The sequence below is a fragment of the Lepidochelys kempii genome, chromosome 16 (assembly GCF_965140285.1).
Source record: "Lepidochelys kempii isolate rLepKem1 chromosome 16, rLepKem1.hap1, whole genome shotgun sequence".
Taxonomy (NCBI): domain Eukaryota; kingdom Metazoa; phylum Chordata; order Testudines; family Cheloniidae; genus Lepidochelys; species Lepidochelys kempii.
Genome location: NC_136395.1, coordinates 3,978,795 through 3,992,858, shown reverse-complemented (window position 1 = coordinate 3,992,858; position 14,064 = coordinate 3,978,795). Strand labels below are relative to the sequence as shown.

The 14,064-nt window shown below is 47.9% G+C and overlaps 1 protein-coding gene across 13 annotated transcripts in view; it reads right to left on the bottom strand.

Annotated features, from left to right (window-relative positions):
- PNPLA7 (patatin like domain 7, lysophospholipase) overlaps positions 1-14,064 on the bottom strand; it is a 443,243-nt gene that overhangs the window by 327,619 nt on the left and 101,560 nt on the right. For all 13 annotated transcript variants that reach the window (XR_012155226.2, XR_012155225.2, XM_073314045.2 and 10 more), the window contains one exon: positions 8,727-8,871. Coding sequence is in view for 11 of the 13 variants with exons in the window: in XM_073314045.2 (XP_073170146.1) it covers positions 8,727-8,871 (145 nt within the window). In the remaining 2 variants the exon portion in view is untranslated. The remainder of the gene's footprint in view (positions 1-8,726; positions 8,872-14,064) is intronic.

The window sequence follows — 14,064 nt, the reverse complement described above, 5'->3', positions numbered from 1 at the left end:
AAGCATGTGAGGACCAAGTGTAGGTCCCAGTGTTGAGTGGGTGGTCTAACGTACTGGTTTAAGGTCTGGAGGCCCTTGAGGAACTGCTTTGTGATGGGGTGAGCAAATTTAGTAGTGTCTCTGGTCTTATTGTGAAATGCTATAATTGCTGCTTTATGGAGCTACAGGAGAACCCAGATAGTTTAAGTTCTAAAAGATAGTCTAGTATTAGTGAACGAGGGGCAGAAACAGGAACGGTTTGCTTGGCATAGCACCAGCGAGTAAACCGAGTTCATTTATGGAGATAGGTGGTATGTGTGGATTGTGTTCTGCTATGTAATAGTACTCTTTGTACCTGTTCAGAGCAGTCTAGTTCCTCATTAGAGAACGATTGAGAAGCCATGCTTTGAGGTGCAGCATCGTTACGCTGGAGTGGTGTAGCTGACCCCTGTGTTGTGATAATAAGTTCGGAAGAGGGGGAAGTGGAATTGGCAGGCAAACTGACATCCTCGTTAAAAATGGGTATCACACCTGTCTGAGCCACGTAGGGGCTATTAGTATGACTCTGGCCCTCTCCACTCATATTTTTCATAATACCCTGTGAAGAAGTGGTTATCGGGGGGAATGTGTATAGGAAATTGTCGTTCCATTTGATGATAAATGCATCTCCCATCGAGTGTTTTCCTAGGCCTGCTCTGGAACAGAATTCCAGGCATTTTTGTTGGTCATTGTAGCAGGGCGGCCACCCTGCTCCGGCTCGGAAAGGGTTAAAGCCCACCCCTGGAGAGGGCTGGGGCTGAGAGAAATGGCTAGGCTGATTGGGAAGGCAGCCACAGCTGGGGCCACGCCCCGATCAGGCCATAGCTGGCCCTATAAAAGCCAGGAGCTCAGGCAGACTCTCTCTCTAGCTGTAGGGAGAGAAGGACTGGCTGCCTGGGAGAACAGGGTACCTGGAGTGGAGCAGGACTGAGGGAAGCTCCAGAGGAGCTGGGGAGCTCCAGCCTGAAAAACCCCCAGGCGGCAGGCCTTGCTAAAGGCCAGGAAAGATACTGGGGTCGTATAGAATGTGGGCAAGTGCAGTCTGCCCCTGATACAAGGGGCAGGGCATGGACTGGGACTATTGCTGAGCGAGAGAAGAAAGGAGACAATGGACACAGCATATACAGAGGTTTTCTTCGCTGAAGGCTCTTGTGCCATCCCTGGCTGGTCTCCGGTGCCAGGGCCCCGACAGAAGGGGACTGACGGGACACAGGAGAGGTGTGAGACCTTACTCCGTGTGCTCCGGGAGAACCAGGAGAGACAGTGGGAAGTACAGTTGGCCTTGCAGGCACAACTGGGGCAGCTGGCAGAGGAGCAGCAGTCCCTGGTGAAATTCCTGCGGAGGGACTTCCAAAAAGACCACCGAGACTGGTGGGAGAGGCCCAGTGCTGGGGCCAGGAGGCCCAGGGCAGAGCACAGGGCTTGTTACACCTGTGGGACGTACGGACATGTAAGGGTGAATTGTCCCTACTGGGATGGGGGCAGGGAGCCTCACCCAGGACGGGGGAAGGGACAAGCCCCTACAACAGGCCACCTGACAAGGGAATTCCTGAGGTGAAGAAGGTGTTGGGCCTGTGATCGGTGAGGGCACCTATGGAGGGAGTGCCCTGCCCCAAGGAGCATGTCCCAGGGCAGCCCAGGGAGGGCTGGCCCTGAGAAGGACCAACGGAAGAAGCCGGGGCCCAAGGCAGCAAAGGGGCGGCGAGCCTGCTTTGGCTGCCATGAACAGGGCCACATAAAGAGGAACTGCCCTCTCAGAGAAGGGCGAACTCAGGTGGAGGGGCCTGAGGTCCCAACGGGATCAAGGACCGGCCAGGTAGCTGCTACAGAGATGGCAGTAGATCTGCCCAAGAGCCACCCTCGGGGGATGGTGGACAAAGAGCCTGGGACAGAGCGGGCCCAGCAAGAGGCTGGGACCCAGGCTGTAGTGGAGCAGGTCACAGTAGGCACCCAGACCCTGAAGGAAGAGGACCCGGGGGAGTCTGGCCTACATGCGCAGCTGGAGGCTACAGAGCAGGCCCGCCACGAGGCCGAAGTGAGAGCCCTGGACCTCACTAAAGAGTGTGTGGCCGTCGTAAAGAAGGAGACCTGTTTGCGTAAGCAGCTAGAGGAGTCGGAATGGAAACGGGTGGCTCTGGAGGAGCATGGGCGACTGGTCCAGGCCAGGAGACCCCCCCCAACCCCCAGGGGTGGTGATCTTGAGGTGGGGGGGGTAGCGGGGCGGTCACCCCGCTCTGGCTCGGAAAGGGTTAAAGCCGGCCCTGGGAGAAGGCTGGGGCTGAGAGAAAAGGCTAGGCTGATTGGGAAGCAGCCACAGCTGGGGCCACGCCCCGATCAGGCCATAGCTGGCCCTATAAAAAGCCAGAGAGCCAGGAGCTCAAGAGTCTCTCTAGCTGTACAGACAGAAGGACCTGGCTGCCTGGAAGTTGAGCAGGGTACCGAGAGTGGAGCATGGCTGGGGGAAGGCCAGAGGAGCTGGGGAGCTCCAGCCTGGAAAACCCGCAGGTGGCAGGCCTTGCTAAAGGCCAGGAAAGGTACTGAGGCTAGAGAGGGGTAGCCTAAAAATAGGCAGAGGCAGCTGGTCTAACCCCCTTGCCGGTGACGAGTGGTTTACAGACGGCAGTCTTCCCCAGTGAGCGGGGGCTAGATGGTGACTGGCAGTAGCCACTGAGGCAAGGTGGGGATAGAGGGTTGCGGGTTCTCCCGGGTGGGGAGACCCAGATTGTGGCTTATTGCTGGGGGCAGAACCCTGAGGTAGAGGGGCACTGGGGTCTGGGAGCGAGACGGGGGCCAGCAGCAGGCGAGACACCGGCCTGCAGAGGGCACTCCTTAGGCTGGAGAGCTAATTCCCAGGATGACCAGCAGGAGGCGACACAGCAGTGAATCGTCACACCGCTACAGTCATGGTTGCAAAAAGATCCAGTTGTGGGTAGCCCCATATTTTGAATGTGTCGTGTAGGATGGTATTGTTTATCTCCCATTCGTGATCTAGGGGAAAAGATCTGCTGAGCTCGTCTGCAGTGGTGTTTAGCGAACCAGGTAGGTAGGAGACTGAAATTTGGATATTGTGTTGGAAACACCAATTCCAAAGTTTCATAGCCTCCATGCGGAGCAAGTGGGATCGAGCTCCCCCTTGCCTGCTTATATAAAACAAGCAGGCGTGGTCAGTCATAACCCTGATGTGTTGATTCTGGATTTGCGGGAGAAATTGGAGGCAGGCGTTGCAGACCACTTGGAGCTCTGAAAGATTTGTGTGTAGTGAGGCTTCTGTAGGGGACCAGAGTTCCTGAGTGGTGTGGTGTGCCATGTGTGCTCCCCAGCCCGTGAGTGAAGCATCCATGGTAATTATAACAGAGGGGGACTCCTGCATGAACGAGATTCCGAAGCAGAGGTTGTGTGGAAGAGTCCATCATGTGGGTGGGTCCTTGACTTTGGTAGGTATGGACAGAAGTCTGTTTAGGCTGTGCACATTCAGTCTGTATATGGTGGTCATCCAACCCTGCAGGCACCGCATGTAGAGGCATGCATTCTTGACAAAAGTGCAAGAAGCCATATGGCCGAGAAGTTGCAGACAGTCCCAGACAGTGACCTGCGGGCTGTTTTGCAACTTGGTGACAAGATTCTTTATGGTATTGAATCTGTCGGATGGGAGAGATGCAAGTCCGGTTGTGGAATCGAGATGAGCATCTATGAATTCTAGTCGTTGAGTAGGAGTTAATGTGGATTTGGTTTTGTGTATTTGTAGGCACAAACCCTGGTAGTAGTAGATGGCTTGGATGGCCTCCTCAAGAGTCTGTGTGTTGACAAGGCAATCATCCAGGTAAGGAAAAATTGACTCCTTTTTTCCATAGGGGCGCCATTGCAACAGCAAGAATCTTGGAAAAGACGCTGGGTGCTGTTGAGAGGTCAAAGGGCAGAACCCTGTATTGGTAGTGATTTGAGCCCATAACAAATGTGAGAAAACGCCTGTGGGCGGGGTGTATAGTTACATGAAAATAAGCATCCTGCAGGTCGAGGGCTGAAAACCAGTCTCCCTGCTCCAGCGCTGGAATTATGGTTGTGAGGGGTAACCATTTTGAATTTTTGCTTTTTGACTAACTTGTTGAGTCACGTGAGGTCAAGGATGGGTCACCATCCCTCACTTTTCTTTTCTGTCAAGTAGTGTGAATAAAAACCCTTTCCCCTGTGCTGATCGAGCACCATCTTGACTGCTCCTATTTGTAGAAGATGTTGGATCTCTTGGTGGAGCAAGTGGTCGTGAGAGGGGTCCATGAAGAGGGATGGGGTGGGGGCGAGCATGGGCAGGAAGGGGATGGAATAGCCCAATCAGATGACCTCTAGGGCCCATCTGTCCGTAGTGATGGCTCACCAGTTGTGGTAGAATGGGAGTCAATGGTGACCAAAAGGTTGGATGGGAAGTATAAGGTCTTCAATACCCTTGACCAAGGCTTCAAATCTGCTTATTAGATGAAGGGGGTTGGGATGATGCCAATGTTGCGGAGCGTTGTCGTTGATGCCTGGGTCTCTGGCAGTGTTGCTGCTGGCGGTGATCGTATGGCTTCTGTTGTTGTCGTGTGCAGACCAGGTATCATGGGCGTTGGTAAGGTTGATACCTGTATTGTCTTCTTCTAGTTACCAGTGTATGGATGCCTAGGGATCTGAGCGTCGCTCTGGAATCCTTCATGGTGTCCCGATCACTGGTTTTTGCTGCAAATAACTTCTCACCATAAAAGGGGAGATCCTCCACAGTGTTTTGTATTTTGTGTGAGAAAGAAGAAGAGGTAAACCACAAAGCCTGACACATCACTATGGCTGTCACGGTGGACCTGGCAGCTATGTCTGCAGCATTGAGAGCAGCCTGCAATGCCGTGCAGGAAATAATCTGCCCTTCAGAGACTACTGCTTTGAATTATTGTCTTTTGTCCTCTAGGATGTCATTAATAAAGTCCATGAGTTTCCCATAATTTCTGTGATCATAATTGGCCGGTAGGGCTGCGTAGTTTACCACTCTAAATTGTAACGTGGATGATGCATAAACTTCGAGGCTGAGTAGGTCCATTCTTTTGCTGTCCTTGTCAGAGGGAGTGGACTGGAAATGATGCTGTTTGTTCTTTTGGTTGGCTACTTCTGCTACCAGTGAATTTGGTGCTGGGTGCGTGAAAAGGAATTCTCCCTGGAGGGGACATAGAATTTCCAGTCTACCCTTTTGTAGGTGAAGGGTATGGTGGCTGAGGTTTGCCAAATATTCTTGGCAGAGTCCATAATGGCTCCATTAATAGGTAGGGTGATCTTGAAGGAGGTCTAAGGTTGTAATATGCCAGTCAGCTCATGCTGAGTCTCCGACACTTCCTCCAGAGTGATCTTGAGCTCATTAGCCACTCTTTTGAAGAGGTCCTGAAAATGAGTAAAATCATCCACTGTTCTTGGGGGTGGGAGCATAATAGCCTCTTCTGGTGAGGTGGATGAATTATTATTTGGAGAGGGTTCAGGTGCCTCCTCATCTGCATGCAAAGTTGCAGGTTGCTCCTGTTCGTCCATTGCAGAAGTGTGGATAGGTACAGGAGGAGATCTAATGTCGCCTCTCCATAGGCTGTACCAGCTACTGTGGTGCCTGCTGTAGGACCCCCACGGGTTCCAATAATGGCATTGTCCAGGGAAGGACATGGGTGGTCCCATACACGAGTGTCCACACCAGGGTGGTAAGTCCCTGGAATATGAGGACCTTGGTCCCATGCTAGCGGGAGTGTCAAGGGGGAAGAAATGGTATGGTGAAAAAACTCCCTCCACTTCGTAGTCCTCATCACTAGAAAAGTGAGAGGGAACAGGGGATAGCAGTCAGTGCTGTGCCGATGGTCCCAGGGAGAGATCAGTATCAAGTAATGGGGAATCTGGAGTTGGCGAGATTAGCAAATCGCTGGAATGAATCAATTGTGGTGCCAACGTAGAAGTAGCCAGAATATATAGCGCTGGGTGTAGCAGCTGTGCCCTAGGTTCGGCTGGTGCCGACTGCTGCGGCGCCCCAGGCGGAGTCACGGTCGGTCGAGATGTCAGTGCCAGGACAACGACTGTCACTCTGTGCAGCACAGGCAGGCTCAGCCAACTAGGCATCAAGTCCTTCTGCGGTGCTGTGCGGTGCCATGTTCGAAGAAGCAGCCAACTTTAGTTTTTATTTTTGCACACCGGCAGTCGCTGGGGGACGGGCGGCGCCGGAGGTGCCCGGAGCATCGTATGTGCTGAGCCGCGGAGTGGTCAGCTCCAACGATACAGGCCTACTCAGAGACCATTTGGATACCGGCTGGTCTCTGAGGTGATGAAGCTGGCTGTTTTTTTTTGTTGTTTTCTTGTCCTTCGTGGACTGTCTCAAGTAGGACTCCTGACCTAGGTCAGAGGAGGTCTGAGGGACTTCTCCATTAGAATTAACTTGAGTCTCAGGTCTCTGTCCTTTTGTACCCTAGCCTTCAGTCTACCGCAGCGGGCACATTTCTGGGGGACGTGGGGATTGGTCCTGCTTTGAGCAGGGGGTTGGACTAGGTGACCTCCTGAGGTCCCTTCCAACCCTGATATTCTATGATTCTATTAAACACCGAACACATTGAGAATGGCCATCAGAGATAGGGATGGCCTCTCTGCATGTAGTGCATCTCTTAAAATCTGACAAGCCAGGCATACGATAAACTGTCTGACAGAAAAAAACTGGGAAGGGAAAAAAAAATGTTCTTGGGTTTGTTTTTTTTAAAAGGGGGAAATGAAACTTATCTGCCCAAAAAAAAAAACAAACCCTAGCTAAACTGTATAAACAACTATCTATCTATCTAAAGCAAGAAATAATTGAGTGAGACTGCTGAGCTCCATCTCAGGCTGGGGATGGTAGAGAAGGAACCGAGGAGTCCGGGCCCCGCACGCATGTTATTGATGCACATTTGGCGTGAGAGGCAGGCACCACATGTGCACAGCCTGTGCGAGTTCTGTTTTAAAAATTTCAGAGCAAAGGCAGAGGGGAGCACCAACACCTGAACTGGAGCACCCACAGGGACATCTCTTGAAGAACAACATCTCGTTCTGTAAGAAAGATTCAGACACATTCACTTCTTTGAGCTGAGGTCGAAGGAAGCAGAACACAAAATCCACCCAAATAAGGTCGGAAGATGCAATTTTGAGGGATTTTAAAAGCTCCCTTACGGATTCTTGCCAAAGGAAGATATTTGCACAACCATTCAAGATGGAAGCCTACTGCATTCTACATGCCCCCATGGGTACATCATAGCCATGTGCTGCTGCTCCCTACTGAGCTGCCTTTATTTAATTTCTTCTAGGTAAATTCCAGGGAGGTCTCTTAGCTCAAACCCCTCCATATTTTTAGGGTTTCTCCTGCTACTACTTAAGTCAGGTAATTCTCTTATAGTCTCAGAGCATATTCAATTAAAATTAAGGAGTACTCTGGTCTTGCAGATATATTCATGAAATAATATTTTTCTTTATCCTTAAATTTTTAAAAATTAGGCGTGGTTTTTCTTTTTCAAGATCTTAAATCAAGAAGAAATATTGGTTCCTATTAAGGAAGTTTAGGATTCTCCTAAGACTTGGGATCTGTATCCAAAACAAAAAGACATTTCCCATCTACCTAAATCAAACAAAAGACTGTTGATACACAGCACAATACTGTGCTGCCCAGAGTATCATGTTAGTAATCAATGGCTCCATGTCTAGTTGGCAGCCGGTATCAAGCGGAGTGCCCCACGGGTCGGTCCTGGGGCCGGTTTTGTTCAATATCTTCCTTAATGATCTGGAAGATAGGGTGGATTGTACCCTTAGCAAGTTTGCAGATGACACTAAACTGGGAGGTAGGGATAGGATACAAGAGACCTAGACAAATCAGAGGATTGGGCCAAAAGAAATCTGATGACGTTCAACAAGGACAACTGCAGAGTCCTGCACTTAGGAAGGAAGAATCCCATGCATTGCTATAGACTAGGGACCAAGCAGCTAGGCAGCAGTTCTGCAGAAAAGGACCTAGAGGTTACAGTGGACAAGAAGCTGGATATGAGTCAACAGTGTGCCCTTGTTGCCAAGAAGGCCAATGGCATTTTGGGATGCATAAGTAGGAGCATTGCCAGCAGATCGAGGGACGTGGTCTTTCCCCTCTATTCGGCATTGGTGAGACCTTATCTGGAGTACTGTGTCCAGTTTTGGGCCCCACACTACAAGAAGGATTTGGAAAAATTGGAGGGAGTCCAGCAGAGGGCAACAAAAATGATTAGGGGGCTGGAGCACATGACTTACGAGGAGAGGCTGAGGGAACTGGGATTATTTAGTCTGCAGAAGAGAAGAATGAGGGAGGATTTGATAGCTGCTTTCAACTACCTGAAAGGCAGTTCCAAAGAGGATGGATCTAGACTGTTCTCAGTGGTCCCAGATGACAGAACAAGGAGTAATGGTCTCAAGTTGCAGTAGGGGAGGTTTAGGTTGGATATTAGGAAAAACTTTTTCACTAGGAGGGTGGTAAAGCACTGGAATAGGTTACCTAGGGAGATGGTGGAATCTCCTTCCTTAGAGGTTTTTAAGGTCAGGTTTGACAAAGCCCTGGCTGGGATGATTTAGTTGGGGATTGGTCCTGCTTTGAGCAGGGGGTTGGACCTCCCGAGGTCCCTTCCAACCCTGATATTTTATGATCATAGAGGGTGCTCTGTACACATTAAAACAAATGTTACCTGTTTCTGTGGTATCCCCTGCTTTCTCCAATTTTTCTCCCCGTTCCTCCTCCGATACATTAGACAGTTGTCTTTTCACCTCTTTGTTTGAACTTCCTCCAGATGTTACACTTGCCACAGATATCAATGGGATGGCCTGGCTCTCCTGAGGGAAACGAGAGATGAAGATTTACACAGATTCACATGCATACATAGTTTCCTGTGTCTTGCAGTGCTCCATATGCAGCACATTACATGTTAGGATCTTTTAAAAGTGTGAAATAACTGCAGTCTCTTTGGGCTTTCCAGCTTTTGATGTGTTATTCAATGTAGTCTTTGTGTAGCAACACCTAGGTTCACAGCTGCTCTGCAGCCAATATAACATCATTAATCAGACATACCTCTTCTTTCTTATACTTTTCTCAGTCTCAACTTACACACAATATATTTGTACACTTTCTGATGGGGTGTGGCAGGCATTTGATCCAGGCAATGAGGTCCTACCGCATTGGCACACCCCATCCAAAGGTGGTGTCTTTTTGAAGGAAAATGGTGTATTTAGACCTCCACAAACTGCCTAGAGAAGCCACCACAATAAGAGGTAGGCAGAACCAACAAGATTTGGTCCTCCAGTGGCTAGAAGGACCAGGAGCAGGCCAAAGCTAATCAGGGCCCAACAGGCAAGACAAAAACTAAAAGTAGAGTGAGTTTGCTGTTTGAGATGCTTCACTGGTTCAGGCTAACCTGTGATAGTCCCATTCGCTCTGCAGAGCCACTGAATTTATGAGAGAGAGATTCTAAGTCATATGAACAAAACTGTCAGCTAACTTCCAATTATTTAATCTTTGCTACTGGTGATAATGGAAGAAGCAGAAAGAGCACTACCTGAGACTCTGTGATGTTAGCACTTAGAGAAATTTTTAAGATTGCATACTGAGCAAATCTACTATGGAAACAAAAACAGGAGAGACAAGGAACGGAGCCCTCAAAGTCACTTTTCTAACCACACAGATTCAACTGAGCTTTGTGTTTCATTCTTTTTACATACATACACGCACACACACACACACACTCTTCACAGTTACTGCCTGGGAATAATAGTTACGAGCTATGCCAAGAAATAACAATAATAGTACACACACTATTATAGGTCTGCAACATGCAGTGAGCTCAGGCATATAATCATATTAAAGAATACACATATTCCCAGGACACAGTATAACAGCGTGCTCATTTAAATGATTACAGGGAAGCGTGAACATAGATTAATAATGCTTTTCATTTTAAAGAAGCCATACTATCAAAAGTTTAGTAAGATCCCTAAGCTAGTGAGAAAATGAGTCAATGCACATTCTGACCACGCTCTTCAGGGTCCAAGATAAACCACAAAGCAGACTTGAGTAGGGTGCAAAAGTCCACAGAGTTTACTGAAGCAGGTTCCAACACTTCCTGGGCAGGGGCTCCCTGCAACAGTCTAGTTAGGACAGCACAGACAGCCCAAGAGTCCTTTTTGTAGTAAAGCAAAGAAATAGTCCCAAAATACAACAGTCCTGTGCCAGACCTATGATCCTCGGGGGGGGGTCGGGGAGGTTCTGGCAGGCAGCAGTCTCTGCAGAGGTTCTGAGCTGGTCCTTTCCTCAGGGACCAAAGGACAGAAGTCTGTGCTCCTCTCTGGTCAGCCACCTACTGAGCTGTTCTCTTCTCTTTTTAACTACCCCTTCATCACCAGACAGCAAGTGCAGGTGTAACAAGGTGAGGCTGAGTAGACCCATAGCAGCTCATTAACCTTTCCTCACTCATTGTGGGGTTGGTATGCCCTCATCAGACACACAGACAGCCATGAAATGACACATTTTCAAACTTCCATCACATCTTCAATCCCATTTATTTTAAAATTCAAAATTCATATTCCAGACTAAGAGTGAAATACATTACTTAAAGGAAAGTGCTTTTCAGTAACAGAGACATAAATATGCCCCAGAACTGCAACAGGCAGGAAGGAATAGAATGGCACAAGATAAGCCACCTCCCAGAAACATGTAAGAGTTGTTAAGAGACAAGACCTGAACTATTAGCCTTCATGATTTTGCCTCCTATCCAGCCCACCTACAGCGTTGGTTTACACCAAGACAGCCAGCGGCTGGGAACATGGAAGAACAAGGGAGCTCTGGCAGAAGTAAAAGGGACTGTCTGCAAAGCTGGGGAGTAACTGTTCAGGGGAACCAAGCTGAGACAAAGGACCCTTCTGAGGATGTCTGAAGAAGTAGGCCTGTTCAGGTTTCCATTGGGATGGTAGGACTCTAGGTAAGAGAGATGTGTGCAGACTGTTTTAAAATTCCGTTTTCTCTTATGCTTTTTTCCTACTGAAAAAACAAACAATACTTTGATTTAAAATGGCTGTTTGTCACTGTATTTCCCGGTCATATGCTCCCAAAGGAAGAACAGCAGGTACACAAGATCAGTTGAATCTGCAGGGCAAGCACAGCTGCTACACAGGATACTGTAAGCCAGAGCCCAGTCCAGGAGCAGGAGAACAGACATTTCACCCTGTCATAAATACAAAGGGTAGGGTAACAACTTTTATGTATGCAGGAATATAAAATCCCTCTTGGCCAGAGGTATAGAATCACTTACCTGTAAGGGGTTAATTAGTTCAATTAAGCTAGTTGGCACCTGACCAGAAGGACCAATGGGGAAAGAAGATACTTTCAAATTGAGAGGGGGGATGGTTTTGTTTGTGCTCTCTGTGTGTTCCCTCTGGAGACAAAGAGAGAGACAAAGCAGGTAATCCAACTACTGAAATGATACATCTAAAATTACAGAAATTGGAAGTAATAGCAAGGAAATGCATTAGATTATCTTTTGTTTTAGATTGTAAATTTTCCCTATGCTAACAGGGAGGTTTATTCCTGCTTTTTGTAACTTTGAAGTTGAGCCTAGAGGGGGATCTTCTATGTTTTAAATCTTTTCATTACCTGGTAGAATTACCTTCCATTCTGATTTTACAGAGGTGCTTCTTTTACTTTTTTTCTTTATAATAAAGTTCTTTTAAGAATCTGATTGGTTTTTAGTGTCCTAAAAATCCAAGGGTCTGGTCTGTGCTCACCTTGTTAACCTATTTGGTTGGTATATTATTCTCAAGCCTTGCCAAGAAAGGGAGTGAAGGGCCTTGGGGGGATAGGGCTCCAAGTGGCCCCTCTCTGGATGTTTGTTTAAATCACTTGTGGTGGTAGCAATACCATCCAAGGACAGGGAAAGGAATTTGTGCCTTGGGGAAGTTTTTAACCTAAGATGGTGGAATATAAGATTAGGGGGTCTTTCATGTGGGTCCCCACATCTGTACCCCAGAGTTCAGAGTGGGGAGGGGACCCTGACATGGTGGTAGCGGTGGGATCATTTTGAACCAGAAGCACAGACCTCAGGATTTTAAAAACATTTTTTCTTTTTGCTGATTGAAAACCAGGGAAATTTTGGGTTTGTTTTTTTTTAAAAGACACTTTTTATTTTTATATTTTTTTTAGCTGAGAGCAGCTGGAGGGTTGTTGTTTTTTTCCCCCTGCCTGAGGGCAGAGTAGTTAAGTTCCTGCAAGGGAATTCACAAGCTGTTTGTTTTTTTGTTTGTTTTTTCTTTCTAGCTCTTGGGTTAGGCTATGCTAAGCACAGGAAGGCTAGGATGATGGAAAGTGAGGTCCAAAAGAAACTAGAATTAGCCAGATTAGAAGCTGAAGAGAGACAAAAAGAACATAAAAGACAAATGGCCTTAAAGCACTTGGAGTTGGAGGCAGAGACAGCCAGAGATGAAGCTGCCCATAAAAGAGCCCTGGAGTTAAGAGACAAAGAAATACAGGCCCAGATTTCAGCCTAGAAGCATGAACTGGCTGTTATGGAGTTGAAAAGACAAAACCCGTCAGCAGCTGGCTCCACTTCCCCAAAAATCCACAAATGGGTGCGACTATGTCCACAGTATTATGAATCCAGTGATATTGTTGAATATTTCATCACCTTTCAGAGACTGTGCACCTTCCATTCAATTTCTGAAGATCACAAGATGACCACACTGGCAGCAAAATTGACTGGAAGAGCTCTAGATATATTCAATAAGGTGCCTATTGATGATGCTTCAAACTATGGTACATTTAAGGAACTGGTTTTGAAACAGGTTTCAGAGTAACAGCCGTGTTAGTCTGTATTCGCAAAAAGAAAAGGAGTACTTGTGGCACCTTAGAGACTAACCAATTTATTTGAGCATGAGCTTTCGTGAGCTACAGCTCACTTCATCGGATGCATACCGTGGAAACTGCAGCAGACTTTATATACACACAGAGAATATGAAACAATACCTCCTCCCAGCCCACTGTCCTGCTGGTAATAGCTTATTTAAAGTTATCGTCAGGTTGGGCCATTTCCAGCACAAATCCAGGTTTTCTCACCCTCCACCCCCCAACACAAATTCACTCTCCTGCTGGTGATAGCCCATCCAAAGTGACAACTCTTTACACAATGTGCATGATAATCAAGTTGGGCCATTTCCTGCACAAATCCAGGTTCTCTCACCCCCCTCCCAAAAACCACACACACAAACTCACTCTCCTGCTGGTAATAGCTCATCCAAAGTGACCACTCTCCAAGTTTAAATCCAAGTTAAACCAGAACATCGGGGGGGGGGGGTTAGGAAAAAACAAGGGGAAATAGGCTACCTTGCATAATGACTTAGCCACTCCCAGTCTCTATTTAAGCCTAAATTAATAGTAACAGTTTCAGGTTACACCTGAAAACTACAGGGTTAAATTCAGGAGTCTTAAGAGGGGAGCTGGACTAAGTAAAGTGGCTTATGTAAACCAGATGAAGGATCTGTTAGATAAATGGGTCAAAGGAAGGGGTGTAACTAGCTTTGAAGGAATGTGTGATTTGGTTGTACAGGAGCAGTTCCTAACTATGACCAATGATGAAGTAAAACAGTGCTTATAGGATAAGAAAATGGACACAGCAGAAAGTCTTGCTTCTTATGCTGATCAATACGAGCAGTCCCAGACCGCCAGAGAGACGGGGCAAATCGGAACAAAACGGGTGGAGGTAGCAAAGAGAAACCACCCTGGTCGCAGTTGGGATGGATACCAGAAGGGACACCCCAAGACCACACCCTACCACCGGGGGCAGCTCAAGGCCCCACCTACACCCCAAGGAAAACCCCAGACACCTTATCCCACCACACCATTCTCCAGCAACCGACCTAGCCCCACTGACCAGAACTGTTGCCATCACTGAGTCAGGCGCTTACAACTCTGTCTGCAGCCCCAATACCAGAGGGGCCCACCAAGCCCGCCCTGGCAGCAGCAGATAAACCTGCACAAGAGGCTCA